This window comes from Trichoderma gamsii, assembly GCF_001481775.2.
Source record: "Trichoderma gamsii strain T6085 chromosome Unknown Scaffold_26.2, whole genome shotgun sequence".
Taxonomy (NCBI): domain Eukaryota; kingdom Fungi; phylum Ascomycota; class Sordariomycetes; order Hypocreales; family Hypocreaceae; genus Trichoderma; species Trichoderma gamsii.
Genome location: NW_020171363.1, coordinates 130,011 through 153,770, shown reverse-complemented (window position 1 = coordinate 153,770; position 23,760 = coordinate 130,011). Strand labels below are relative to the sequence as shown.

The 23,760-nt window shown below is 50.1% G+C and overlaps 5 protein-coding genes across 5 annotated transcripts; 2 read left to right on the top strand and 3 right to left on the bottom strand.

The window, feature by feature from the left end:
* Window positions 1–278: 278 nt before the first annotated feature.
* Window positions 279–4,900, bottom strand: TGAM01_v207198 (hypothetical protein; the record flags this gene model as incomplete). The annotated part of the gene is made up of 2 exons (XM_018803735.2): window positions 279–912; window positions 987–4,900. 2 exons carry the CDS (start codon window positions 4,898–4,900, stop codon window positions 279–281), a joined length of 4,548 nt encoding a protein of 1,515 aa, XP_018663108.2.
* Window positions 4,901–8,027: 3,127 nt separating this feature from the next.
* TGAM01_v207197 (hypothetical protein) lies at window positions 8,028–9,771 on the top strand (the record flags this gene model as incomplete). The annotated part of the gene is made up of 2 exons (XM_018803736.1): window positions 8,028–8,330; window positions 8,446–9,771. The coding sequence occupies 2 exons, from the start codon at window positions 8,028–8,030 to the stop codon at window positions 9,769–9,771; spliced, it is 1,629 nt and encodes a 542-aa protein (XP_018663109.1).
* Window positions 9,772–10,490: 719 nt separating this feature from the next.
* TGAM01_v207196 (general amino-acid permease GAP1) lies at window positions 10,491–12,552 on the bottom strand (the record flags this gene model as incomplete). The annotated part of the gene is made up of 4 exons (XM_018803737.1): window positions 10,491–11,559; window positions 11,625–11,834; window positions 11,905–12,112; window positions 12,204–12,552. The coding sequence occupies 4 exons, from the start codon at window positions 12,550–12,552 to the stop codon at window positions 10,491–10,493; spliced, it is 1,836 nt and encodes a 611-aa protein (XP_018663110.1).
* Window positions 12,553–15,067: 2,515 nt separating this feature from the next.
* TGAM01_v207195 (hypothetical protein) lies at window positions 15,068–19,957 on the top strand (the record flags this gene model as incomplete). Its single annotated transcript, XM_024550033.1, has 3 exons — window positions 15,068–15,628; window positions 15,914–16,297; window positions 16,724–19,957. 3 exons carry the CDS (start codon window positions 15,068–15,070, stop codon window positions 19,955–19,957), a joined length of 4,179 nt encoding a protein of 1,392 aa, XP_024405199.1.
* A 773-nt stretch (window positions 19,958–20,730) lies between these two features.
* On the bottom strand, window positions 20,731–22,921 carry TGAM01_v207194 (glycosyl hydrolase family 47; the record flags this gene model as incomplete). The annotated part of the gene is made up of 3 exons (XM_018803739.2): window positions 20,731–20,907; window positions 20,978–22,317; window positions 22,387–22,921. 3 exons carry the CDS (start codon window positions 22,919–22,921, stop codon window positions 20,731–20,733), a joined length of 2,052 nt encoding a protein of 683 aa, XP_018663112.2.
* Window positions 22,922–23,760: the final 839 nt, after the last annotated feature.

Genomic DNA, 23,760 nt, shown 5'->3' with positions numbered 1-23,760 from the left:
CGCTCTCACATCTAGCATGTACAATATCCTAAGATTGGCAATGAACCTTCGCTAAAAAAAAAAAAAATAAAGACACATTCACGGCAGCTTGATGCCGCTGAATTAACCCAACAAATACTCCTCCTCCTGTAGATAATTTTTGATACATGCAACTCGGATAGCCACCCATTCATATACACCCACATACATCTACAAAACCACCCTCTCCAGCCCACCCACACTGTTTCTGCCTGTCTAATTCTTTTCCCCCTCTTTTGCTTCTTTAAACTATTTTCTCTTTATACCTCCTCATCGCTCTCCTCACCCAGCAGCTCACCCTCATCATCCAAAGCCGAGTAGTCGCCTCGCCCACGAGCAAAACTATCCCGTGTGGTGAACCTCCTTGTTCCTCTTGAGAACCAGCTGCGGTCATTTCCCTGGCTGTATCGCCCAAAGGAGCTGGTTGCCAAGCGGCCCAAGCTGGACAGCATCACTGGCAAGGAGACGACTACTGCTGCGACAGCTGACACGGCAATGATGGGATACTTGACCCAAGGCTGATCGCTGTCGAAAGTCGTCGAGTTCTCTCCAAGACGGATCTGGCCAAACTTGCCGTTCCAGTTGCGGTATACATACCAGCCCATTATGCCGGCGAGAGCAAAAGGAATGATGACGGCGAAGAAGATTACAACACCAGATGTGCGGTGCTTCTTCTTGAATTCGTCCTCATGGCCCTTGCAGGGATGCTCGGTTGACGTCTTATCCAGCTCATTGCCACCACTGCAGGTCGACAGAGGAACTCTACGGTAGCCCGTCGGTTCATAGTACGACGTCTCGTTAGGGTACTTGTCGCACCATTCAGCTCCGGTAATGGGCGTGAAGCCATTGACGAGCTGGCACTGCCCATGGTTATCTAATTCGAAATTGAAATCACTAAGAAGCATTGTGTCAGTTCCAAGTCGCCATCTATACATGGGTGATTCAAGAGTTATTTTTGATCTGCTTACCATTCATAATCTCGTCGGCTACAAGCACAGTCTTCGTGCTCGTAAAGACGCTGAAGACTCTGCTTATTGTAGCACTTGCGGTCCGTCTTTTTGCGCAGATACTTGGCGACGTGTCCAAATAAACAATCGTCATCCTGCAGAGGGTGCTTGGGAGACCACAGATAGTAATCCGAGTCGCCGCTTTTGGTGAATTCGCAAGCCTTGTCGGCCAAGCCAGTGAAATCAAGGTTCACGGAAAAAAGCCTGTTTCGACCGGACTTACACCAAAGCAAAAAGTTGCGGGAAGTACCAGATCTTAGGGTGGTAATGTCTAGGACCGATACGTCCGAATCGGCGAACTCCAAGTTCTTCCATGTGTTGCCCTCATCTGTCGAATAAGAGACATAGCGGGTCTTGACCGGGTTGTTGCTTGTGTACCTTTGGACGAGAACAATAATTGAACCCTGGTCTCCGTACTGCCACGACCAACTACCCTTCTTGACGTTCTTCCAAGAGATGCCGCCGTCAGTCGACATGAAGGTATCCGAGTCCTTGATGTTGCCAAGCTTAGGCCCAACATTACCAATACCAAATACAAGGCCCACAGCCGTAGCCGCTGCAAACGTCTTTCTCTTATCATCTCGCTCAGTGTAGTGGTGCAGATGTAGGGCACACGACTCGTCTCCCTTGGAGCTGCTGCACTGATAGGACTTTCCATCCACATCCTTGGCGGGGGGTGCAAGGTAGCCCCATTCGGAGCCATCATTGTGGGAAATCTTGGTCTGGAGATCCTTTGTCTTCTCATCCTTGCCGGCGTTCGAAACAACGTTGATCAAAGTGACGCCCTCGATGCCTGCAATCTTTTCAAAGTCGACATACGACTCCTCGTTGCAGTTAACATTGGCGGCGCTGAGGACATACGACGTGCCGTTGGAATTGCTCTTAATGACTGAGCCATACTCTCTGTCGGCGCCGCCCTCGGTACGGACGAACAGGTTGATGGCATGAGTGGAGCTGTCAAGTACTGTGTACTCATTCTCATGGCCTTCGTGGAAGTTGTACGGAAAGTGCGCCTTTTCAAAGTGCTTTCCGTCAAGACTAGCAAGAGCGTGCATATCTTCAGTCTCAGGATCCCTGCCAGCTACAACGATGAATTCATTCATGGTTGCAAAGTTGATCACTGGGCCATCGTAGACGAATTTATCCTCTTGGAAGAAGTCGTCGCTGGTTATGATAGCCAGCTTAGCGTCACTGTTCTCTTCTGCTCTGGCCAGGCAGATGACCTGCTTATGAGGCCGGAAGTTGTAGGCCGAGTGGCCAGTGAACTCGCATTTCTCTGCAAAGCGAAGCATCGTCTTCCAATTGTCACCGCGATCGATGGAGATTGACGCTTCTTTGAAACAGGTTTGCTCTCCTCCGATCTTGTCGCAAGTCTTACCAATCCAGATAAGCCAGTCTTTCTTGTCAGGATGGAAAGCCAAAGGAAGTCCATCTCCAAGTTCCGTTGGTGCTTTGAAGCTGTGGAAGCTCTGGCCACGATCAATAGAATAGATGACTTTGTCGCTGTCCTTGATAGTGAAGTAAACCACATCTTTGAGATAGAGATGAGGATAGATTCCGTGGATTTTCTCGCCTTCCAATATACGTTTGAAAGTCTTACCATGGTCGTGGGTTATCCAGATCTTGGACTCAATTTTTAAGCGACCATTTCCTTCATCTTCGGCAGGTCTAACAATAATAGTTTCATCATTGGAGGCACTAGCATCGCTCCTGTCAAGATAGATCTTCTGGAAATCTTGAAGCTTGGTCTCATCAAAGACAAATTGCTTGTGTGTAACCTCTCCGTTTGCCGGAGAAGACGGTGTGCCCGGTACGCCCGGTACGGTAATATCGTCACACTTGCGCTCGACCGGATCATCTTTCTGGTCACCCTTGGTTCGCTTGCAGGTATTGCCGGGGATGAGCCTCCAGCCAGAAGAGCCCTTGAATGTATCGGATTTGTCTTTGCAGGTGCCTTCGGGGGCAGCAATGGGCCCAACTTTGTTGCAAACCTTGTTGTCATCGGGATCTCTTCTGAAGTTGTAATCACACTCAAAGTCTGCATCAGTACACTCGCAATCTTCGGTGCTGGCAACTGGATCTTTGAAGTCACTCTTGATGAAGCAGTCTGCTGACTTCTTCCGGCGACGGTAGGTTTGCTTGTGACCCATGATGCAGGTTGGCTTTCCATCGTCATCCACGCGCGCAAACCAATCTTCCAAGTCTTTATCCTCGCAAGTCCGCTTGTCCAGGGCTCCAAAGTCAATAGCAATCATGTGAAAGGCTTTTTCTTTTTCACCGATGAGGAGAAACTTCAAGCTGGTCGAATCCTGCGTTGTCGTGAGGAGGTCGGGTTTGATGGTAAGCTTATCGGGCAATGAGACTGATTCCCAGTGCTCTCCATGGTCCAAAGAGTAGGAGAACTCAGAAACATCGTCCTTCCTGGAATCTTTGACGGCAACAAGAATCGATCCCTGATCACCGAATTCGTACTTGTGAGGCCCTTTCAAAGCCTCTTTCCAAGTCATACCAGCATTATCCGAGACATAGAGGTTGGCATCTGCAAATTTGCCAAGAGACTTGCCCGTATTTCCGTTGCCCATAACAAGTCCCGGGGCAGGGCTAGTGAAAACTTTCCCCACGTTATCGAGTTCGGTGACTGAGTGAAGATGAATTCTATCATCGCCGGCCTTGATCGACTCAAAAGTCCTGCCGTCGTCAAAGGAAATTTGGGTAACGACCTTTTTCTCGGCGCCTTTCTTGTCTACATCGGCGCCGTTATCTACCACGTTGACGATGAAGATTCCCTGAATCCCTTGGACCTTCTCAAAGTCGACATGTCCCTTGTTGTTGCGGTTGGTGTAAGGAACGTTTTCGGTGAAGTAGGTGCCGTTAGAATTACTTGTAAACAAAACGCCCATGGGGTTTGACGGTGAAGAAGTCATGACGTCAATCTGAATGCTGTAGTTGGTACTTTCCAGAACAGTGTATGCCTCTTGGTTGATCTGGTGCGAGTGGTCATGGTTGTCGCTGGTCGGGAACATGGCGCGGTGCCACTTGAGAGTGTCGTCAGTAACGTACAAGGCCATCTCGTCACTCTGGAACGACGAGGTAGCAACAAGGATGTAGCTCTTGACGGCGGCGATGTTGGCCACGCCGCCCACTCCCTTGCTCATGTCGATGTTGGGCTCGAATTCCTGCACCTCTTTGTCGACCACAGCGAAGAAATCATCAGAGATGACCAGTCGCTGGTCCTCCACAAAGAGGGAGAAGGGATCTTTGATGATGCAGAGTACTCGCTTCTTGTCCAGCTCCGCATCGCCAGTCGTGAACTCTGGCGCCTGCTTGGCCCACCAACATCCAGCCGTAAAGGCACGGAGTAGCTCAACTGATTTGAAGCCATCTGTGGTATAAATCGCTTGCTCGTCGCAAAAGATGCCATCGCACTCCATGCCATTGAATATGACCCGCTTGGGGTCGTCTGCATGGAAAACCAAGATCTCGTGCTGAAATCGGCTGGCGACGACCGGGGTCTCGAACTTGGACCAGGTCTTGCCTTGGTCATCGGTCTTATAGTGGTGCTTACCCATGGTCAGGACAAATGCCGATTTCGATTCGAAAGGATGCGTAGTGAGTAAAAGAGCTTCGCCTTCGGGGATTGCTTCGATCTTGGCCCAATTGGCCCCGGCATCGTTGGACCGGTATATAATGCCCGCATCTACATCGTGGAAAACAACAATGTCGCTGTCTTCAAAGTAGCTAAGGCCCAGTGGCGGGTGCTCGAATTTGGTGACGGACAGCTTGGGGGCGTCCTTTGCGAGCGCCAGCACCCACAGCAGCGATAGCAGCAGGAAGTGCCATGGCGGCGCCGCGGCCCTGGCTGTGAGCCTCATCATATCGCGGGTGCGTCGGTCGGAGATGTCATGAAGAATTGGTATCGAGAGATTTCGGCGTGTAAATATAAAAGCTAGCTGATTGACGCTTTTGAAGCCTAGGATGGAGAGTTGTAGATGGGAGCAAAGGAGGCGGAAGAAGAGGAAATAGCTATACAACGGACTCGCCCTCTCCCTAATGCCCTGGTAATATCGAGATGTGTTGTTGCAGAAGGTGTTTCGGGCTGCTTGCGAGGCCTTGTTTGGGCCATTCGTCAGCTTTGTGGATGAAGGCACTGCGGGCTCATAGGCTCCAGCTGTGGCGCAGGCGCATATTTAGCTGGGGCCAAGTCGCCACATCCCTTGTCTCTGCAGTGCCGTATCCGGTGGCCACGTCAATCACTACAAGCTCGCGCTGTGGCTTTGCATGTGCTCGTTTCACAAGCTTCAGCCACACGAGTCTTTGTAGAGATGGAGTGCTCATAGCTCCAGTCTTTGGTGATGTGATAAAGCTTGTTCTGTTAATATGCGCATCAGATTATAGCCCTGGCATAAGATTTCGCGCCACCAACAAGCGACCAGCAACTATACCAACATCGGAGTATCAAAGAATGTCTCCAGAGAGCTATAGCTTTACTTGGTATCCATGGCAATTGAACCTACTGGCACTAGCTAGTCCAGGTAAATAGAGCGATAGATCTGGAAAAGCTGCTTTGCGACCTGTCGATTAGGTACCTATGGAGCTTTAGCATACTGTGCCGCGACAAGCATCAGCATCAGCAGCAAAAGCTCCAAATGCCAAGTCACACATGATCCATCTTGCAGATATGATGTAAACACGCATCAATGCTCATGGTGCATGAGGCACTGCACATGCTCCAAACACGCTGCGGCCCACTTGAGCAATCCCATGTTTTAATGGCTGTTTGCAGCGGTATTACGAGAGACGTCTTGTAGGTACGAAGCACACTTGGAGTAGGTGCCAAAGCCTCCGGCACTCAAATGTAGCAGCCGTTTTGGGCAGCTTGGAGCCACGGGCATCGCCGTCGAGTCTAATAAGAGGACGCTGGCTGTATAGAGGTTGATGCAACCGAAAATGCTTTCCAGATCGGTCCATACCACTGCGTGACATACTTGACGGCACGGGTACTTGAGCCATGGCTAGCAGGATGCGCTTGGACCTGGAAAGAAGATGAAACACGGGTGGAGCGAAGATCCATCTCCATGGATCCGCACGTTATTCCGTATTACTGCTCACTACCTATCGTGAACTTGCGAATCGACCTTTAGTCGCTGCGGTCTCGCTTTTGCTACTTTGAAGTGAGGAGTATAATAATGCAAGGAGGGGGGCATGTATGGCAGCCGAGTTCTACATTTCATATGAACCATGCTGCCCTTGGCTGAGTAGTGGTAAATGCTCAGCAATGTAGTAGGCGGCTGAGGTATAGCCACGCAGGTGAGCCACCGAGTCCTTCAGCTTGTAACAGCGTGGCTCTACTTGCACATGGCAGAGCTGGGAGCCCAAGACGGCCGCACGAGACCAATATCATGTGCTCCATCATGGACTCCAGGACATTTTCCATGGATCAGTTTCAATCTCATCTATTGCAGCTGTTGTCCCCAGGTTCAATGATGGGTCCAGATCTTAGCCATGGGTAGACGGCTAGAACCGTGGCATCCTCTGCGTAATACGAATACTTGCAGGAGTAGATGCCGGGGGCTATGAGATGGCAGAAACACGACTAGCCAACCCTGTGATGTCGCCTGAGGGCACTTTCATTTGGTCGCGTTGTTTGGATCAAGTGGTGGTACAACTAGCAGCAGTATCAGACGGAGAAAAACAGTCTCGCGACACGTGCCTCTTATAGAGCGCAAGTATCGCGAGGTACCTGCATAGTCGAGCCCCTCCATTTCTGTTTCTGGCCCTCCGCTCTGCTGCGCGTCAGTCGCGCCACGACAACGGTTCGCGAGCAGATTCACCAATGAGGAGGCGGCGCAGCGGGAGCCTGTCAGACGTGCGTACCAGTACCTGCGTGAGGCCGTTTTTGATATGCGCGGGAGCGTCTGTATATGCACATGTACGAGTACGGGGTAAAAATTGGAAAAAGTCGGTATAAGTCAGTGGCCGTATACGAAGCGCAGAGAGGACACCGCCGCTACAACTGGAGTACGTGGGATGAAATGGAATATCCCAGACCCATATCATGGTAACTTGCTCGGCAGTATCGTAAACAATAAACAAGAACCTTGAACATCTGGGGCCCAGACAGTTACGAGATTAAGATACATGATCTAGATGTATACAGACAACACGCTGGAGGCAAACATGCTCCGCCAGTTCCGCCAATCAACCCACCAACCACGCTGGCTCCAGTCTGCCAACTGCCTGCAACGGCTGCAGTAACAGCAACAGCCCTAGGCCGGCCCTGGGGAATCCTCCTCGAGGCCCCTGGTTGCCGCAAGCTCGCGGTGTGGCCAGCCGTCCTTTCATTTCATTTACTTGCTGCAGCCGTTTCTACAGGGGCCGCTGTCGGGCCTCAAGCTCACCCTAGGAGCAGCAGCACAGGCCACACTGGGGCGCGCTTCACTGGATTGAATCTCAAACCGCATTGAGCCCTCCAATTAAGGCAGGCTGCTCGGACTAAGACGACTAGAGCTCTACCTGCGCCGTGAACTGCAAGTACCGGCACCACCTGCTTGCAGTGCCAGGAGCTGCTTGTACCTGGCAGGGGAGTTTGGAGTACCTGGTCAGAAACCTGCCAGGCACTGGTGAGAAACCCCCCCGCCACAACAACCACCAGTAGCTTGTTTTGATCTGCCTCCATCTTTTTTCGTTGCCCTCCCTCTGGACATATTAACTTGTCCTCTTCCCGACCTGTCGTGTTTGCATCGACAGCTGGAGCTTCCTTTCTTTCCTTGACGGCTCATACCCATCGCTTCACTCGTTATCCCTTTCTTTCTGCGCGCTCCCAGCGTCATCTTCACTTTGTCGTCACAAGTGATCTGAACATCACCAACTCAAACCGCAGCGTTGTCCTCCGCCAAGCGCATTCTATAGACGCTTCCAGCGCATCCATCCTAAGTCGGCAGCGTCCAGCGACTCTATCGCGAACATCTCAACGTTTTCCGCCGCATCAACCTCCCTCGCGCCATGGCCGCCACTTACAAGCAGTTCCTGGCCTCGCCCAGCTCCGCGCTGTTGGCTGACAATGCTTCGCTGCACTACGTGACCACGCTCACGTCGTTTGTCGGCACCGATCAGATCGTCAAGCATCTCAGCAACCTGCAGAGGCAGGTCAAGAAGAAGAAGGAAGATGTCCTCAACGTAATTGACGGCCAGAGCATCATCGCCGTCGAGGTCGACACACACATCGAGTTCATCACCAGCGGCGGGGTTTATCTGCCTGGTCTCGACGACAACTTCCTCTCTGACCGAGAGGCTTTCCTACCGATTGTGAGTTGCCAACCCAAGCCCCAATTGTCGCATTTTAGCGAGTCGTTCTTCTTGACGAAAATATCAAAGCCTCTGGAGCCGCGGCTAACTCGACCCTTGCTTGTTTAACCGACAGATGCATATCGTGACTTTCGATGACGAGGGCAAGATTGTGCAAATCCGCCAGCAATGGGACCAGGCCTCACTGCTCAAGCAGCTCGAGATCATCGGGAAAAGCGGTCGCAACTGGCCCATCAAAGATGGCAAAGAACAGCTCAACCTCATCCAGTCTTGCATCAAGTCCACCTTTACCCCTGCGCAAGCTCAGAATGGCAACAGCACTCCAAAGGCACGGGGCAACGCTTCGACCAATGCCATGCGGGATCCTCATGCTTCTCTGCATCTCTTTGGTTCCAGGGAAGAGAGGGAAGAGACCGAATCTGCCAATGTCGTCTCTCCCTATTCCGGCCAGAAGCCCAAGCAGCGCGCCTTCACCGACATTCTGAACGACGAACCCCAGCACTGGGATGATGACGCGAAACGTCGCTCGCTACCACCCGCCAAGATTGGCGCGGGAAGGGCCCAGCCTATTCGCATTTTTGACGGACAGCAGCACAATTCCGATGACGATGACAACGAGCAAAAGGGCCCCAGGTATATCCGCGCTCACCCTGCCAAATACCAACACTTTGCCATGAATGATGGTTCTGCTGAAGAGAGTGAAGGCTCCAATGCAGCAGGCTCCGCCCGCCCAGTGGCCCCCAAGGCCAAATCTAAGCATGGCAGCACGTGGTCTTTCGATGACTTCACCACCCCTGTCAAAGCAAAGCCCGGCCGAGCGCAAGGAAGCAACCCTGATGCGCGCCGCTTTGATACAGGGGAGGAACGCGCCGCGGAGCCTGTCAAACCAATGGTTGGCAAAGCTCGACGCGATGCAGAGGCCCATTTCGAGATGCAAGATGATGGCGAACTCCCTCCCGAAGAGCGACGCATCGCCACCAAATCAAGGGGTGCTATCCGTAATGATGGTCTATACAACAACAACCTCTTTGATCGCGAGGCAGAGGAAGCCCCTGCCGGCCGCGCTCTAGGCAACATCACCAACGTCAAAGATCGCGGCAAGCACTTCGATCCCCACTTTGCCATGTCGGATGAATCTCCCGTGCCCGCTGCCCCACGCCAGCCCGTCACTGAGAGTCTCTCCAAGGTTATCAAGACGATGAACACCAGCTGGAGCCTTGCCGATGAATCGCCTGCCCCACAGAAGGAAAACAGAGCCCAGGCTGGCCAGGCGCCGCAGCCAGATACCAAGATTCACATTGCTGGCGATGGCATGGGCGGCAAGAAGGGTGCTCAGCGAGACTTCATCTTTGGAGGCGACTCCGCAGCCGAGCCACCTAAGCAGATGATCGGTCGAAGAGCAAATAACGGCACGCAAAAGAGTGCCCACTGGGATCTGTAAAGAGACCCATGCTGCTTCTATGAAAATAGAGAACTTGGCGGAGTAGTTGTATATGTGCGTGGAGGAAGAGAATGGAAAAAGTTTGCGATACCCATGGGCGCTAGTATGTATGATTTGATGCCCTGCAGTACGCAGCTTATGAATCATGAGTCAATTTCAATTTTATAATTCTTTTTTCTTCTACGTTAATGATGTTGTTGTTTTATCTTATTTGCTAATTTTTCTTGCTGTGCTTGTTACTCTCTATATCGCCACGGCTTGTTACTTTATCTACGCTCTTCTATGTCTGTCTGATTCCCACACAGAGCTGTCTCGTCCTCAAGAGAACAGTTTTGCCTCTTATATTCGAGGCATTGAGATATAGTATACACGATATACGTTTTTGCAATTAATTGTTTAAAGTCTTTGTATGTAATATTCGGACTATTTGTGAATTAAACTCTATCGCACTATTTACGATTTAATATTTGTTTTAAATAATTTAGAAAAAAGAGAGAAATTTAAACAGATCTCTGCCTTTGCTGGTCAGAGGATATTCCAAACGCCTTGCTAGATAGATCGCCTTGAAGCTTAGCCTTCCCTTTGGTATGTATGTGTTGGGAAATTGGCGAAAAATTGATATACATGTGATATAAGAAAGCAGGGAACAACAGGAAAGGAGATTTCTTGGCCACGAACAAAATTTCAGAAAAGAGAAATCAAATAAGAAGCGTATTGTTTCAACACATCCACTTGTAGAATCTTTTCCACTTTGGCCAAGTCTCCCATTCTTCCTTTTCTTGCTGCACAAGAATAGGAACGTTGAAATCTCTTCTTCCCGTATCAATGTCCATGTCTTTGACGCGCACGTAGCTCGTGCGATAGTAAATCTTGTGACCCAGGAAGAAAATCAAGGCGATCGGCGCGCCCATCCACTTGAGGAAGAAGTTCTCTGCCTGGAACGAGGGCGTAATGGTTTCGTGGCCCGGCGTGGGGATGGGAAAGGCGCCCACCCAGAACTGGGCGGCCAGGACGCTGATGTTGAGGCCGAGGCCGACGTAGGAGCCCGCGACGCCGACTTGGGATTGGAAGGGGAGGTCGCTGGGGCGGTGGCCGCGAGCGGCCCAGGTGCGGCGGAAGCGGATGTGGCAGACGCAGATGGAGGCCCAGGTGAGGATGGAGGAGAGGCCCGAGATGGCGAGGAGCCAGTCCAGGACTGAGTTTTCTTGCTTGAGATCGGCCAGGAAGGCGAGGAGGCCGAACGCTGCGGCTACGAGGATGGCGACGAGCGGGCGTCCTCTTTGGTCGACGTAGCCGAGGATCTCAGGGGCTTGGCCGAGGTTGGCGAGGGCGGCGAGAGTTCGCGAGGAACCGAAGACGGCGGAGTTTCCGACGGATAAGACGGCGATGAGGATGACGGCGTTCATCACCGAGGGGAGAACATCGATACCGGCGGTTTTGATGGCAATGACAAAGGGCGACGCTCGCGCATCTGCGTTGTTTTCGCCAACCAGCATTGGATTGTTGTATGGCACAAGCAGGCCAACCAGAGTCAGGGCGACGATGTAGAAGAGGCTGATACGCCAAAATACCTGCTTAATAGCAGACGGGAGGGATTTTCTCGGGTTTGCGGTTTCGGCCGCTGCTAGACCGATGAGTTCGGTTCCTGTGAAAGCAAAGGCAGCTGTGACGAAGACGCTGCAGAGGCCCTTGAAGCCGTTGTGGAAGGCGCCGGGATCATGCCAATATTTGCCGCCAATATATCCTTGTGTGGGAGTTCCACCGAGATTGAGAACGATGCCCAGGAGACTGAAAGACATTGAGAATTAGCAAAACATAGAAAGAAAGGCTTTGGCTCGTTTCTTCAAACTTACATGAAGCCAATAACAGCAACAATCTTGATCAGAGAGAATGTAAACTCGGCTTCACCATAGCCCTTGACACCAAACATATTAATAGTGACGATGGTGGCAAGGAAGATGGTGACGAAAATAGCTCGCTGGAGATGCTCATCCCAATAACCAATAGTAAGGGATGCTGCAATAATTTCCAGGGGCAGAATAGTCAGCCATTGCATAGCGTAGCTGCAGGATGACAGTGATTAGCAATTGGTTTACAGATATCAATATCCCAAGAATAGGGCGCAACACTTACTTCCAGCCCATGGCAAAACCCCAAGAGGGATCGAGGAAACGTGTCGCCCACGAGGAAAACGAGCCAGCAAGGGGGTAGATGACTGCGAGTTCTCCCAATGCCTGACATGTGCAATACAGCATTATGCCGACGATGGAGAAGGCGAGGAGGAGAGACGCAGGACCTCCCGCGGCAAGCGCCTTACCAGATGCCACGAACAGACCGGTACCTATAAAAAAGAAGAAACATCAAAAGTTAGTAAAAACAATAACGGTATACCCAGTTGACTGAGCGGTTTCAGCGATCAAAGGCATGCGCACCTATTGAACCCCCTATAGCAATCATCTGCAAATGTCGCCCCTTGAGCTTCCTCGACAACCCGTTCGAATTCGCAGTCGCCAGCGCAGCCCGTCGCAAGTCGTAGAACGGCGAGCCATTGTTGTGTCGCCTCACACTCTCCAACGGACCAATGTCATCGAGGTCCCGGCTCGGGAAGAACTTGGAGTTTGGATCGCGTCTGAAGCTGTTGATGATGCGGTCCATACGCGGCTCCTTGCTCTCCTCGTAGTTTGGTTCCCGCATGCTGTAGGAGCTCCCGTGGGTCAGGGACTCTTCCTTGATCTTGTAGTTTCCAAAAGGGTTCAGTTCGATGTCTTGCCGCGGCGCCATTGTCCTGCCAGAAGCCCTTTGTCTGCGGATGGGGCGGGTCGCCAGCAATCGATAAGAATTGCGGCGAGGATGTTGCTGCGATCAAAGCTTATACCGCTGCCTCTTTCGCCACCGGGCTCCCTTTTGCTCTTGTTATTCGTCAGTATATTTAGAGTTGTCGTCTATGTGTGGAATTGAGGTGCGAGATGGTGAATCAGTCCCGTCGAATCTTGGTCGTCGCCTCGGCACGATAGTCCGACTCGCAGAGCCAGGGTCCAGTTGGCTGCGCTGCCATGCAGGTGCAGAGCCTCGAAAAAGAAAAGAAAAAAGGTACCAGCGTCACACGCACGTGGATGTCGTCACCAAGAGCTGCTACAAGGCTTATCTCAGCCCCAAGGCCATGTGGAAGTGGGCGGGGTCTTTTGCGAAAAGGAAATAAAAAGCAGTGTAGGCGCAATAACGACGGCGAAAGTGTACGCGAGTTGTAGAGCTGGCGAGGAAAAAGACGGCTGACGCAGAAAAGAAGAAAGTCGGCTCCTTTTCTGGGGGGCGCGAGCCGGTTCAATTAATAACTATCGCTGCTAGTTGGCAGTGACAGATCGGTGGATAAACTGGCTAGTAAAACTCGATGGTGCCTTTTTATCTCGGGCTGGCGGTAACGTCAGACAAGGGGTGGCGCAGACGCAAAACCACGGATTGATTGACCGTCCATTGAGAGAGATAGGTCGAGTATGAAGTACAGTACAGAGATAGAGGAATAGCGGTAGGCCAGCCATAGAGCATCAGTGGCGAGCTACTAAATGATCCGTGCTTCAGAGCGGCAAAGGCTGCAGCTCGACTCGACTCGACACCTGCATCTGGTAGGCCTATCAGCTCCAGCATCAGCTCCAGCATCGGCTCCAGCATCAGCATCAGCATCAGCCCCCGGATCGGGTTTGATTTGGTCAATTTGATTTGATGCAGCGGATGCCCGTCAGCCTGCGGGATGCGACGCTGTCTCGGTCGCCATAGTGGCTGCTAGCGTGCGTGCTAAAACAGCCCTGGAGCAGCACATGGTTCGTCCCTTTGGCGGGGGAGGAGCCTGAGCGTGCTGTGCCACGGATCGGATAGCGCCCAGTCCAGTGAAGCGTCGCCCATTATCCATTACATGTATCCATTATGCATCAATGAGATTGGGGGACGAAGCACCGCTGGTGCTGGCTGCGCGAACATGAAGAGCCAAAAGAGGCACGAAACACAGCGTTGCATTTCTGCCGGCCCTGGAGTTGGAGATGCGTTGCGCTGGAATCAGGTGGGGTGGAGACGCTGATAAGAACGGGCACGGCAGCGTCGATACAGGCACCTTTGATATTGATGCTAGGATTCAGTAGTGCTGCATACCGCTGCTACTTTAGCATGTGCTCGTATGACCATTAAAACGAGGCGAACAGGCGAAGATGTATGGGCGCAAATAGTACAAGCAGCTTCATCTTTCTCAAGGCTGGGAATATGAGTCTAGAATCACTTTATCAATAAGACATCGCCCACCTTCATGTTCCCAGCTTCCACACCTTCTCCAGAAGCAGCCTGACTCGAGCCAACGTCTCGCCCCAGAATCCTAACGCCGCTTGCGCTAAAACTTGCAAGGCGACGGGATAGATAACACATGGAACACCTAGCCTGATGCAAGCCACCAACCGCCGACAGGGCCTTGAAGGCGAACAAGTACTGTAACACCACCACAATCTACAAATCCATGATTGATCCTAGCAATAACCCGCATGGGATCCTCCGCGTGGCGCGTTCTCCGGCATGATCCTTTTGGGGTCTCTTTGGAATATGAGGCTGCCCTGCTTGTCCTAGCAGTACAACCTCTATGTATATATTTACACGCAGATAGTACCGCGAAAGACAGCAACATGGCCAAGCAAGTAGTAGACAGCATTAAATAGTAAATGAAAATGGTTGAGGCTTTTGCAGCAGAACACAGGCGGTAGAGACAGTGGCCAGTCATAGTCATGTCGCGATGCGCCGGCTATTGATGGAATTGTTTGACGGGCGAATAAGCCGAATCAGGGTTTCTCACAACGTTGACTTCGCAACCACCATCACTGTCTCTAGAACAAGAAATTTTTGCGAACAGTAGATGTTAGATCCGATATAGCCAAATACTATGACGAACTATATGCGATAGATTAATATTGAAGTTAGGAACACTCGTCGCAGTGTTACTCATATAAGACTGACGTACCATTTGCCGGACGTTACAGTCCAATAAGAGCCTGCAGGAGCAACTACAACGTTGATTGGAGCTCGTGCCGCTGTCCACCACGGCTTGCCATTTGCACTGATCGAGCCTTGCGTTCCTTGTTGGGCGAATTTCTGCCTGATTTTTCTCCGTCAGCCTCCTGTTTGTCTGTGTGTTCTCAACAGTAGCTCCTTCCACTACTCAATTTGTGCTCCGAAGGCTGAGTTTCGGTTCCCACTCTGGACTGACAAGCCGGTAAAGGAGCTCGCTCCTATAAGCATCAGACGCCAGGCTGACTTCCCGCCAAAAATGGCGTACAACCGCGGTGTTAGTCTCACCCAAGTCCACCCTTCCCCTGGCGCCGATGCCGATACAGACATCGATATCATTGCCATCCATGGCCTGGACACAAAGTCCCCAGACACGTGGATTTCGAGATCCGACTATCCCAACGAGGATGTCAATTGGCTGGCATGTCCGCGCATGCTTCCAGAAAGAATAGGACCAGCCCGGATCTTCACGTGTGACTGGCCAGCCGATCTCCTTGAACAGCCAGACTTAATCCAGAAAACAGCGGAGGAGTTTGCTCGACTCTTGCTTGCCGGAATAAAACGACGTCCTCTACCAACAAAGACTGGCTATGCAAAGGGGAAAGATAGGCCGATTGTCTTTATTGCATCATGCCTCGGGGGCATCACTTTGATCAGGGCTCTCGTGATTGCTGGCCATTCTAGCGAATACGCTGTTGTCAGGCAATCGACACGCGGAATCGTCTTCCTTGCTACGCCCTTCCGCGGAACTTCCTTCCAAGATGTAGCAGACTGGGCAGAGCCTGGTCTGAGGGCCTGGACTTCGATCAGGGGCCAAAAAGTGAGCAGCCTTCTCGACGACGTCAAGGGATCGACTTTCCACCTAGAGGAACTTATACGAAAGTTCACTCAGCTGTGTCACGATAAAGATTATCCCTGTCAAGTAGTTACTTTCTATGAATTGGGCTTAACGAGTCTCCATCGTAAATTTCCTCTGAGTTGGTTGATTCCATCCGGGGTGCTTGATGTGATTGTTCCGTCAAAGCCGGTAAGTACGAAAAAATTATTGGCGACCTAATTTCTTATTTTCTATATGCCACTTCACTGCAAGGCTAACACCTGATAGCTTGTCGATAGCTCTTCAGCAACTCTAGATATTGTTACAGACCCACTGCCACTCAATCGACGCCACGTAATGATGAATAAGTTCAACGACCCTGAAGATCCGGACTACCAATGTGTTGTTGGGAAGATTGAAGAAATTCTTCAGGATATACGTACAAACTCTCCACTCGACGACGCAGACGCTTGGATACGCAATAAGCATTATGCTGTGGATAGGCTCAAGATCGAACGACTCTCTGGCGACCTTTTGCCGATGGATCAGTGCTATATTAATCTTGCCGTTGTGGAACAGCGTGGTCAAGACTCAAACCAGCCAATGACAGAAGATGCAAAGTCTTCCCCGTTCTCCATCTCCAACCGAAACGAGATCGAGACACCAGTTCAGGTTAAATTGACCACAATTTTCAACCAACGCCAGCGCAATGGAGAAATAATACAACCAAGAAGAATCTTGATTCGAGGACGCGCGGGAGTGGGCAAGACCACCTTATGCAAAAAGATCGTCCATGAGTTTACTCAAGGCACATGGAGTGGGTGGAATGACTTGTTTGACCGCATTCTTTGGGTACCTCTAAGAAACCTAAAGCTCGAAGAAAGACGCCAGCACCCGGCATATGACTTCGAAGCTCTTCTCACCCATGAATATTTCTCTCTGCCAAATAATAAGCCGGATCTCGCCAAACAGTTAGCTCGTTCATTGGAGACTTCCAGTAGCAGGACCTTATTCCTCCTTGACGGCCTAGATGAAGTATCCCAAGAACTAGCTGGCAGCAACAGCATGTCTCGCTTCCTTAACGAACTTTTAGAACAGCCGAACATCATTGTAACTTCTCGACCATCCGGCAGGCTGCCACTAAAGCTAGATCTTGAACTGGAAACGGTTGGCTTTTACCCAAATCAAGTCGACAATTACATTGAGAAAACCTTCCTCAATCCAAGAACAACCGAGATTGACGAGAAAATCGTTGACAAGATAAAATCTTTTCTTGAAGATCACTGGCTTATTCAGGGTCTCATACGCATCCCAATCCAGCTGGATGCACTTTGCTACTCTTGGAACGATATTCGCAGCGACATGCCAGAGACAATGACCGCCCTTTACCAAGCTATAGAACTTAGCTTGTGGAAAAAGGATATCGTGAGACTAGAGAAAAAACATAATGATAGGCTAGTAACGCCATACCATATCCAAGATGCGAGTCAACAAAAGATAGAAGGATTTGTTAAAAACGAAATCTCTTTTCTAGAGGGTCTTGCTTTTGCTGGGCTACTCGGTGATACAATCGAATTTGAACCGAGGCTTTTGAATCTCACATCCGACCGCTTCCCAGGCCTCTTGTTAGACAAAGCCGTCTCATCTCTCTCCTTTCTGCGAACCTCAAGTCCCTCATTAGAGTACCGCAATCGAAGTTATCACTTTATACATCTCACCTTTCAGGAATACTTCGCTGCGCGATATTTTGTACGGCAATGGACTGCCAGAGAACATCTCAGCTACATGGAACTCGGCAGTAGAAAGATCAACCAGATCGAGCCTACCAAATTCTTTCAGAAACACAAATACACAGCACATTACGATATTCTGTGGCGGTTTGTTGCTGGATTACTTGATGCCGAGCCGGAACAACTATCGCTCTTTTTCCAGAACATGGAGGACGAGCCAATCGACCTTCTAGGCCCTGCTCATCAGCAGCTGGTCATTCATTGCTTGAGCGAAGTAACGAGTAATATTCCGATTCGAACCGACCTAGAACAACGGCTTTCCAAGTGGTTACTATTTGAAGGCGAATTCACGCGAGACGTTGGCTCCTACCTAGCATGTGATATAGGATTTCCAGTGCAGACATTGGACATCGCCTTTCGTGAAGGATCGGATAATGCCAAGAAAAGAATTCTAAGCTTGATTTCAAATACCGCTCCAGCGAGCATCATTAAACAGGCAATTTCCTGGCTAAGGCACATAGACGATAGTACCCGAGAGGCTGCCATTAAGGCCCTACGGGGGTTGGTCTTATCCAATGAGATTCTTGAGGATGTAGCAGCAAGGCTTGAAGACAAGGAGGATTTTGTCCGACAAGCCACTATTGACGTTTTGAGAGGTCAGTCGGTCCTGCCTAAAGAAGTTGTTGAGGCTATAGCAGCGAGACTTGAAGATGAGAATTATGAGGTCCGAAAAATGGCTGTTGTGGCTTTGAGTCATAAGTCAGTCTTGCCTGGTGAGATTCTAAAGGCTGTAGCAGCGCGACTTGGAGACGAGCATCAGAAGGTCCGAAAAGCCACTGTTCGGGCCTTAGGCCAACGATCGACCCTGCCTGATGAGATTCTTAAGGCTATAGCAACACGGCTTGAAGACGAGGATCCGGGTGTCCGAAAGGCCACTGTTCGGGCCTTAGGCCAACAATCGACCCTACCTGATGAGATTTTCATGGCTATAGTAGCACGGCTTAAAGACAAGCGTCCATTCATCCGAAAAGCAGCTGTTCGGGCCTTAGGCCAACGATCGACCCTGCCTGATGAGATTCTTAAGGCTATAGCAGCACGGCTTAAAGACGAGGATCCGGGTGTCCAAGAGGCCATTGTTCGAGCCTTAGGCCAACGGTTGACCTTACCTGATGAGCTACTTAAGGCTATAGCAGCGCAGCTTGAAGGTGAGTATTGGTCCGTTCAAAAAGCCGCTGTTGAGGTCTTGTGTCAGCAATTTGTCTTGCCTGATGAAATTCTTGAACTTATAGCAGCGCGGCTTGAAGACGAGGATCGGTCAGCCCGGACAGCTGTTGAAGATGGGTTGAAAGATATAAAGCTTGAGCAACTCAGCCTGCCTTATAAAAGACTTGAGGACATAGCAACGCGGCTTAAAACCAAGCATCAGTCCATCCGACAATGCGCTCTTAGATCCTTGAACCAGCACGTCAGCTTGTCTGATGAAGCTCTAAAGGCTATAGCGGCGCAACTTAAGGATAATGACGACAGCGATATCCAAATAGCCGCTATGATGGCCTTGGACACCCAATCCAATCTACCCGACGAGATCGTCCAGGCTATAGTAACGCAATTGAAGAGCAATGAAGACACGTTTGTGCAAATAGCTGCTATTCAGGCCTTGAGCAGCCAATCCAATCTATTTGACAAGATTATCCAGGCTATAGCAACGCAATTCAAGGACAATGAAGACTTGTCTGTTCAACTAGCTGCTATTGAGGCTTTGGGCAGTCAGTTATATTTATCCAGCGAGATTCTCCAGGTTATAGCAGCCAACCTTGAGGATACAAAATATAGTCCTATGGAAATGCATTTTTTTGGGCGTAATCTCAAAGTAGCTTCTATTAAGGCGCTAGGCAAACAACCGGACTTGTCAACTCAAATTCTTCATGTTTTAACAGCACAACTGAAAGATAACGAGCCACAGACTCAATCAGCCGCTATTAAGGTCTTAGGCAAGCAATCAAGCTTGCCTGAAGAGATTCATAACGCTATAGCGACGCTGCTGAAGAAGAGTAACTCATCTACCAAAATGGCCGCTATTGAGGGCTTGCGCACCTGGTCAGGGTTATCTAACAAGATCTTAAATGCAATAGCATCACAACTTCAATCTTATGATGAATGTCATGACGACCCTCATTTTGACCCTTTTAATGACCCTTGGGATGAATCTTATGAAGAATGGTATAATCATGATAAACGGTGGGTTCAAAGAGACGCCCTTGAGGTCTTGGGCGATCAGCCGAGCTTGCCTAAAGAAATCCTCAACGCTATAGCGATTCAGCTTGACAACGATGAATTTTCTGGCTTGCCAGAGGTTGCTGAGAGAGCGCTGCGTAAGCACAGAGAATTCTACCTCACACTCCTCGAGGGCCCTTACGCCCCCTCCCTTTATAAAACGCTACTTCGGCAGAGCTTTAAAGAAGATTTGATTTGGTGTGTTGATGATGATGGCAACTCCGTTATCAGCATGCCAGAAGATGGCGGAAGAATAGTTATTGGTAAACAGGATGACATGAAGGCTATGATGAAAAGACTTCGTCCAGCAAATTACCCGGCACAATAGAAGGCAAGACAATTGAATAGATATTGAAACTTTACATACTTGCAACTAGGTATCTGTCTATACGCACCATTTCGCTGCTCGTGCAGCTATATACTGCGGAAATGATAATTATTATGGCAAAAAGGAGGCATGGTCACATTTGTCGAATTATGCCGAGAGTCAGTTGGTAAGAGTCAAACGTAAAAGTCTCAAGTTTCAATGACTCCTGTGTGTAAAACGATCCGCTTTGTTTGAGTTGCGCGCTATCATATATATCTAGGGAGACGTTATTCAGCACTCCAATCTCATTATCCAACACCCCAGCTGTAGCGCAATAAGGCAGCCATTCCGCATTTTAAGATACCTATATATATATAGCAGCAGTAGCAGTAGCAGTAGTAGCAGCAGTAGCAGCAGTAGCAACAATACTGGCAGCAGCCCACGTCAAAGCTGGAGGGCTGGATAACAGAATTGGGTGCTGGATAACCCCTCCCTATATCTATGATACAGGCCTAGCTAGAACATGTTTCAATGCCAGCTGATCGTCTTATATACACTTTAGAAGGAGAGGGAAACGAGGAATCAATATCACTGCAATCATGCCATATATATACGTCCTATTCTAGTATATAAACCAGGACTTTATAGAAATTATGTGCATATAACATTGAAAGTCGTATTCGCCAGACACCCCGCATTTGCTGTATAAACGCCAGACACGATCAAATAAATGTCCACTCGCCGATATCACCCCCTTTCCACGCTTTCTATCAAAAAATTTTTGATCCAGCTCTTCATTCGGCCTTCTTACTGGCTTTTGGGGTCCGAGGCTTTCGTTGCCACCCAGTAGAGAATAATGGTCCCATGTCAAACCGGGGGAAGGGATGGGCCTCTGTATTCAGCACGATCTTGTCCAGCGGGAGTAGATCATTTGGTGAGAAGAGGAGGTACATGTACTTCAGTGTCTCGGCCTGCGTAGGTAGCATCTCATTAGTAACACAATAATTACGACAGGGTATCAAGGCATTGCAGCAAACTTACCAACCAAAAGCTTTCCATATTATCCTTGACCGTTGGCGGAATAGTGTCGGCATCAAGCAGGCTCGTAAAGCCTCCCCGGTCTTCTACCGCAGTATAATTGGCAAAAGATTTGAACATCTCCCAGCCCCATTCGCGGTACTTGACATCGCCCGTTATCCTCCACATATAGAACAAGCTCTCCACCGTCTCCGGACGCTGTAGGTTGTGCACGTCGTTGGAGTGGACGATGAAGTCCTTTCGCCACTCAGCATTCGGATCAGGATCAAACTCGGCGGGAGCTTGATGGGGTGCTGATACAGGCGGCGGTGGGTTGTAAGTGTTGAAGTATGTGATTTCGGCCGCCAGCCCTGTCTTCATGTATTTGTACATGCCCCAGCAGGTTTGCATGAGTTCTCTCGCGAGCTGCATGTCGTCCTCCTTCTTCTTGGACCAGGTGGGCAATTTACGTGCCTCGGCTTCAGTAAGACCATCAGTCACTGCCAGGGCGATAGTGCCTGGCATGAAGCAGACCAAGTGGTCCATTTTCGGCGACAATGGGTATTCCAAGCCGTCAGGACGCTCAGCAATAATGGTAAAGCCAGAAGGCTCGGTGTAAGTGACCAGGTGCTTTCGTACACCTTCAAGGGCCTCGTCCCACATCTCTTGGTAAACGGGCTCCTTCTTGTTTGTCTGCAGATATTGTTTGATGAGGTACTCGTAATAGGAGTCACCCCTGCTTCCCAATCGAATATTGCCGCCTCGAAACTCGCCCGTTGTAGCATAGATGTAAATGGGGACAAGACCATCTTCCGGCTGGTTGTCATCGACAACTTCCATAACCTTTTCGACTTTATCCCAGAAATTCTTCTCGCCAGTAAGCTTTGCCAAATACTTGAACTCAAGCTGGAGAGTGGTAGCCTCGGCTGTGGAAGATGCTCCGCCATCAGAGTGAGATGGGAGACCCTTGTATTCTCCCAAATTGACGCTGGCATATGGGATGCCCGACTCAGACTCAAAAGCAGAGAGCAGCCTATCAGCCAAATCTCTAGCCTTTTCCAGATAAAGATCCTCTCCATCTGCTCCTTCGTCGTCCTCGGTCAGCGGTGCGAGGTCAGGAAACTCGTTGGAAAGATAGTGGGCAGAGAGCAGTCCGCCCAGCATTCGAATGGTGGTTTCAAAAGTGTTGACATCTTGGTCTTGATCCCAGGTCAGCGACGTAGAAAGCCACTCTCGCGCATGCCGCAGGCGCGAGGTCTGATTCATCAGCATCATGGTGTCCAAAGCATCGATGATGATCCATCCAAGTCCTTTGGGAGCCATGTTCTTGCTCGTCTTTGAAACGGGGTGGAATTCATCCTTGCCTAAGACCGAAATTCATTAGCAATTGGTTTCCATGACATAGAACTCGTACATCACAGCACATCACATACCCCATCCGTAGCGTTCGTAAGCATCCCAGCTCACCTCGAACGCGTCAACCACATGCTTCCGCCGCTCGTCCCAGTCAACATTATCCTTCTCCTGTGACAATCCTAGCCATGATAATGCCGATTCTGAAGTCCTTGCTTTGGGACGGCCAGAGAAGAAGCCCGCCAAGTATAAGAAGAAGATCACTGCCGCCGTGATGATTCCCAGCACCTTCTTGCGCCGCCACCACGGCCGCAGTCGCATAGACGGCGCATAAGCGTAGGGCTTGTCTTTATACATGGGCAGCGCGTCCGACTTCTCAAACATGCCGCCATTCAGCACTCCGCCACCGCCTCTCCGCGACAGAGCTGCCCAGGCACGGTCTTCGAGCGCTCGGCCGGAGTCCACAAAGTTGGGCACGTTTTTCGGGATGGAAAAGGACATTTCTAGTGCATTTGCGCCCGCCTGGGTCGCTGCGTCCTTGATGTTCTGCGCCGCTCGGAAAGCTGTAGCCTTGAATACGTTTTTGTTGTGTATGCCGAACGGGTCGCGGATCATTGGATCGACGGGGGCATGTCGAGAGGAGCGAGATATTGAAAGCGACTAGATGGACAGACAACGGAATACCCAAAGGGGTTAAAAAAAAACACCAGATCCAGACTTTGAGAAAGCGACACTCAGATAGTCCAGCACCTGCGGATTCTCAACCCAGCAAATAAATGAGAATAAAACAAAAGAGAGAGACTGGCTGCACGAGCCCGTCTAGGGGTCCTTGGCTAAGAATGGACACATGCACCCGGAGAGGCCAGGAAAAAGGACATGTCACCTCCAATCGATAAGGTTCGCGGCTGTACCCCTAGCACTTATAGCCCGCAGCTTAGTCGCCCGCCACCAGTGCAGGCTTGCGCTATGGGGGGGGGATTTCGCCTTATTATCCAACGTACAACCTTTAATCTAGAATCCCCCAACAAGTCATCGTGATGTTTACTGCTAATGTCTCTTTTACTAAACTGAAAGATTAGCTAGCATTTTCCTTTCCTCTGTTCTTATTCTCTCTCATCACAAATAGTAACGGCAGCCGCGGCAAAAATCTCAACACAGAAACATAATTTAATTTCTTTTTTCAATTCTCTCAGGCAAGCGAGGGCTTCGAATACGAAACTTTAAGTCTTCAAACCAGAAAAATACTTCCTGAAATATGGATATCAAAGACTTTCCTTATCTAAACTCAGAAGAATTCACCGAAGTATGTCATCACTTCGATAGCATGTACTGCAGAGCAAGGCTGGGGCCCATAAGGAAGAAATGGAAGTTCAGGCTTTGCACCGCTCTGGACCTCACTTATTCAACCAGAGGTGGATATATTACATATATTCAGATTATCCGACCTCTGGAAG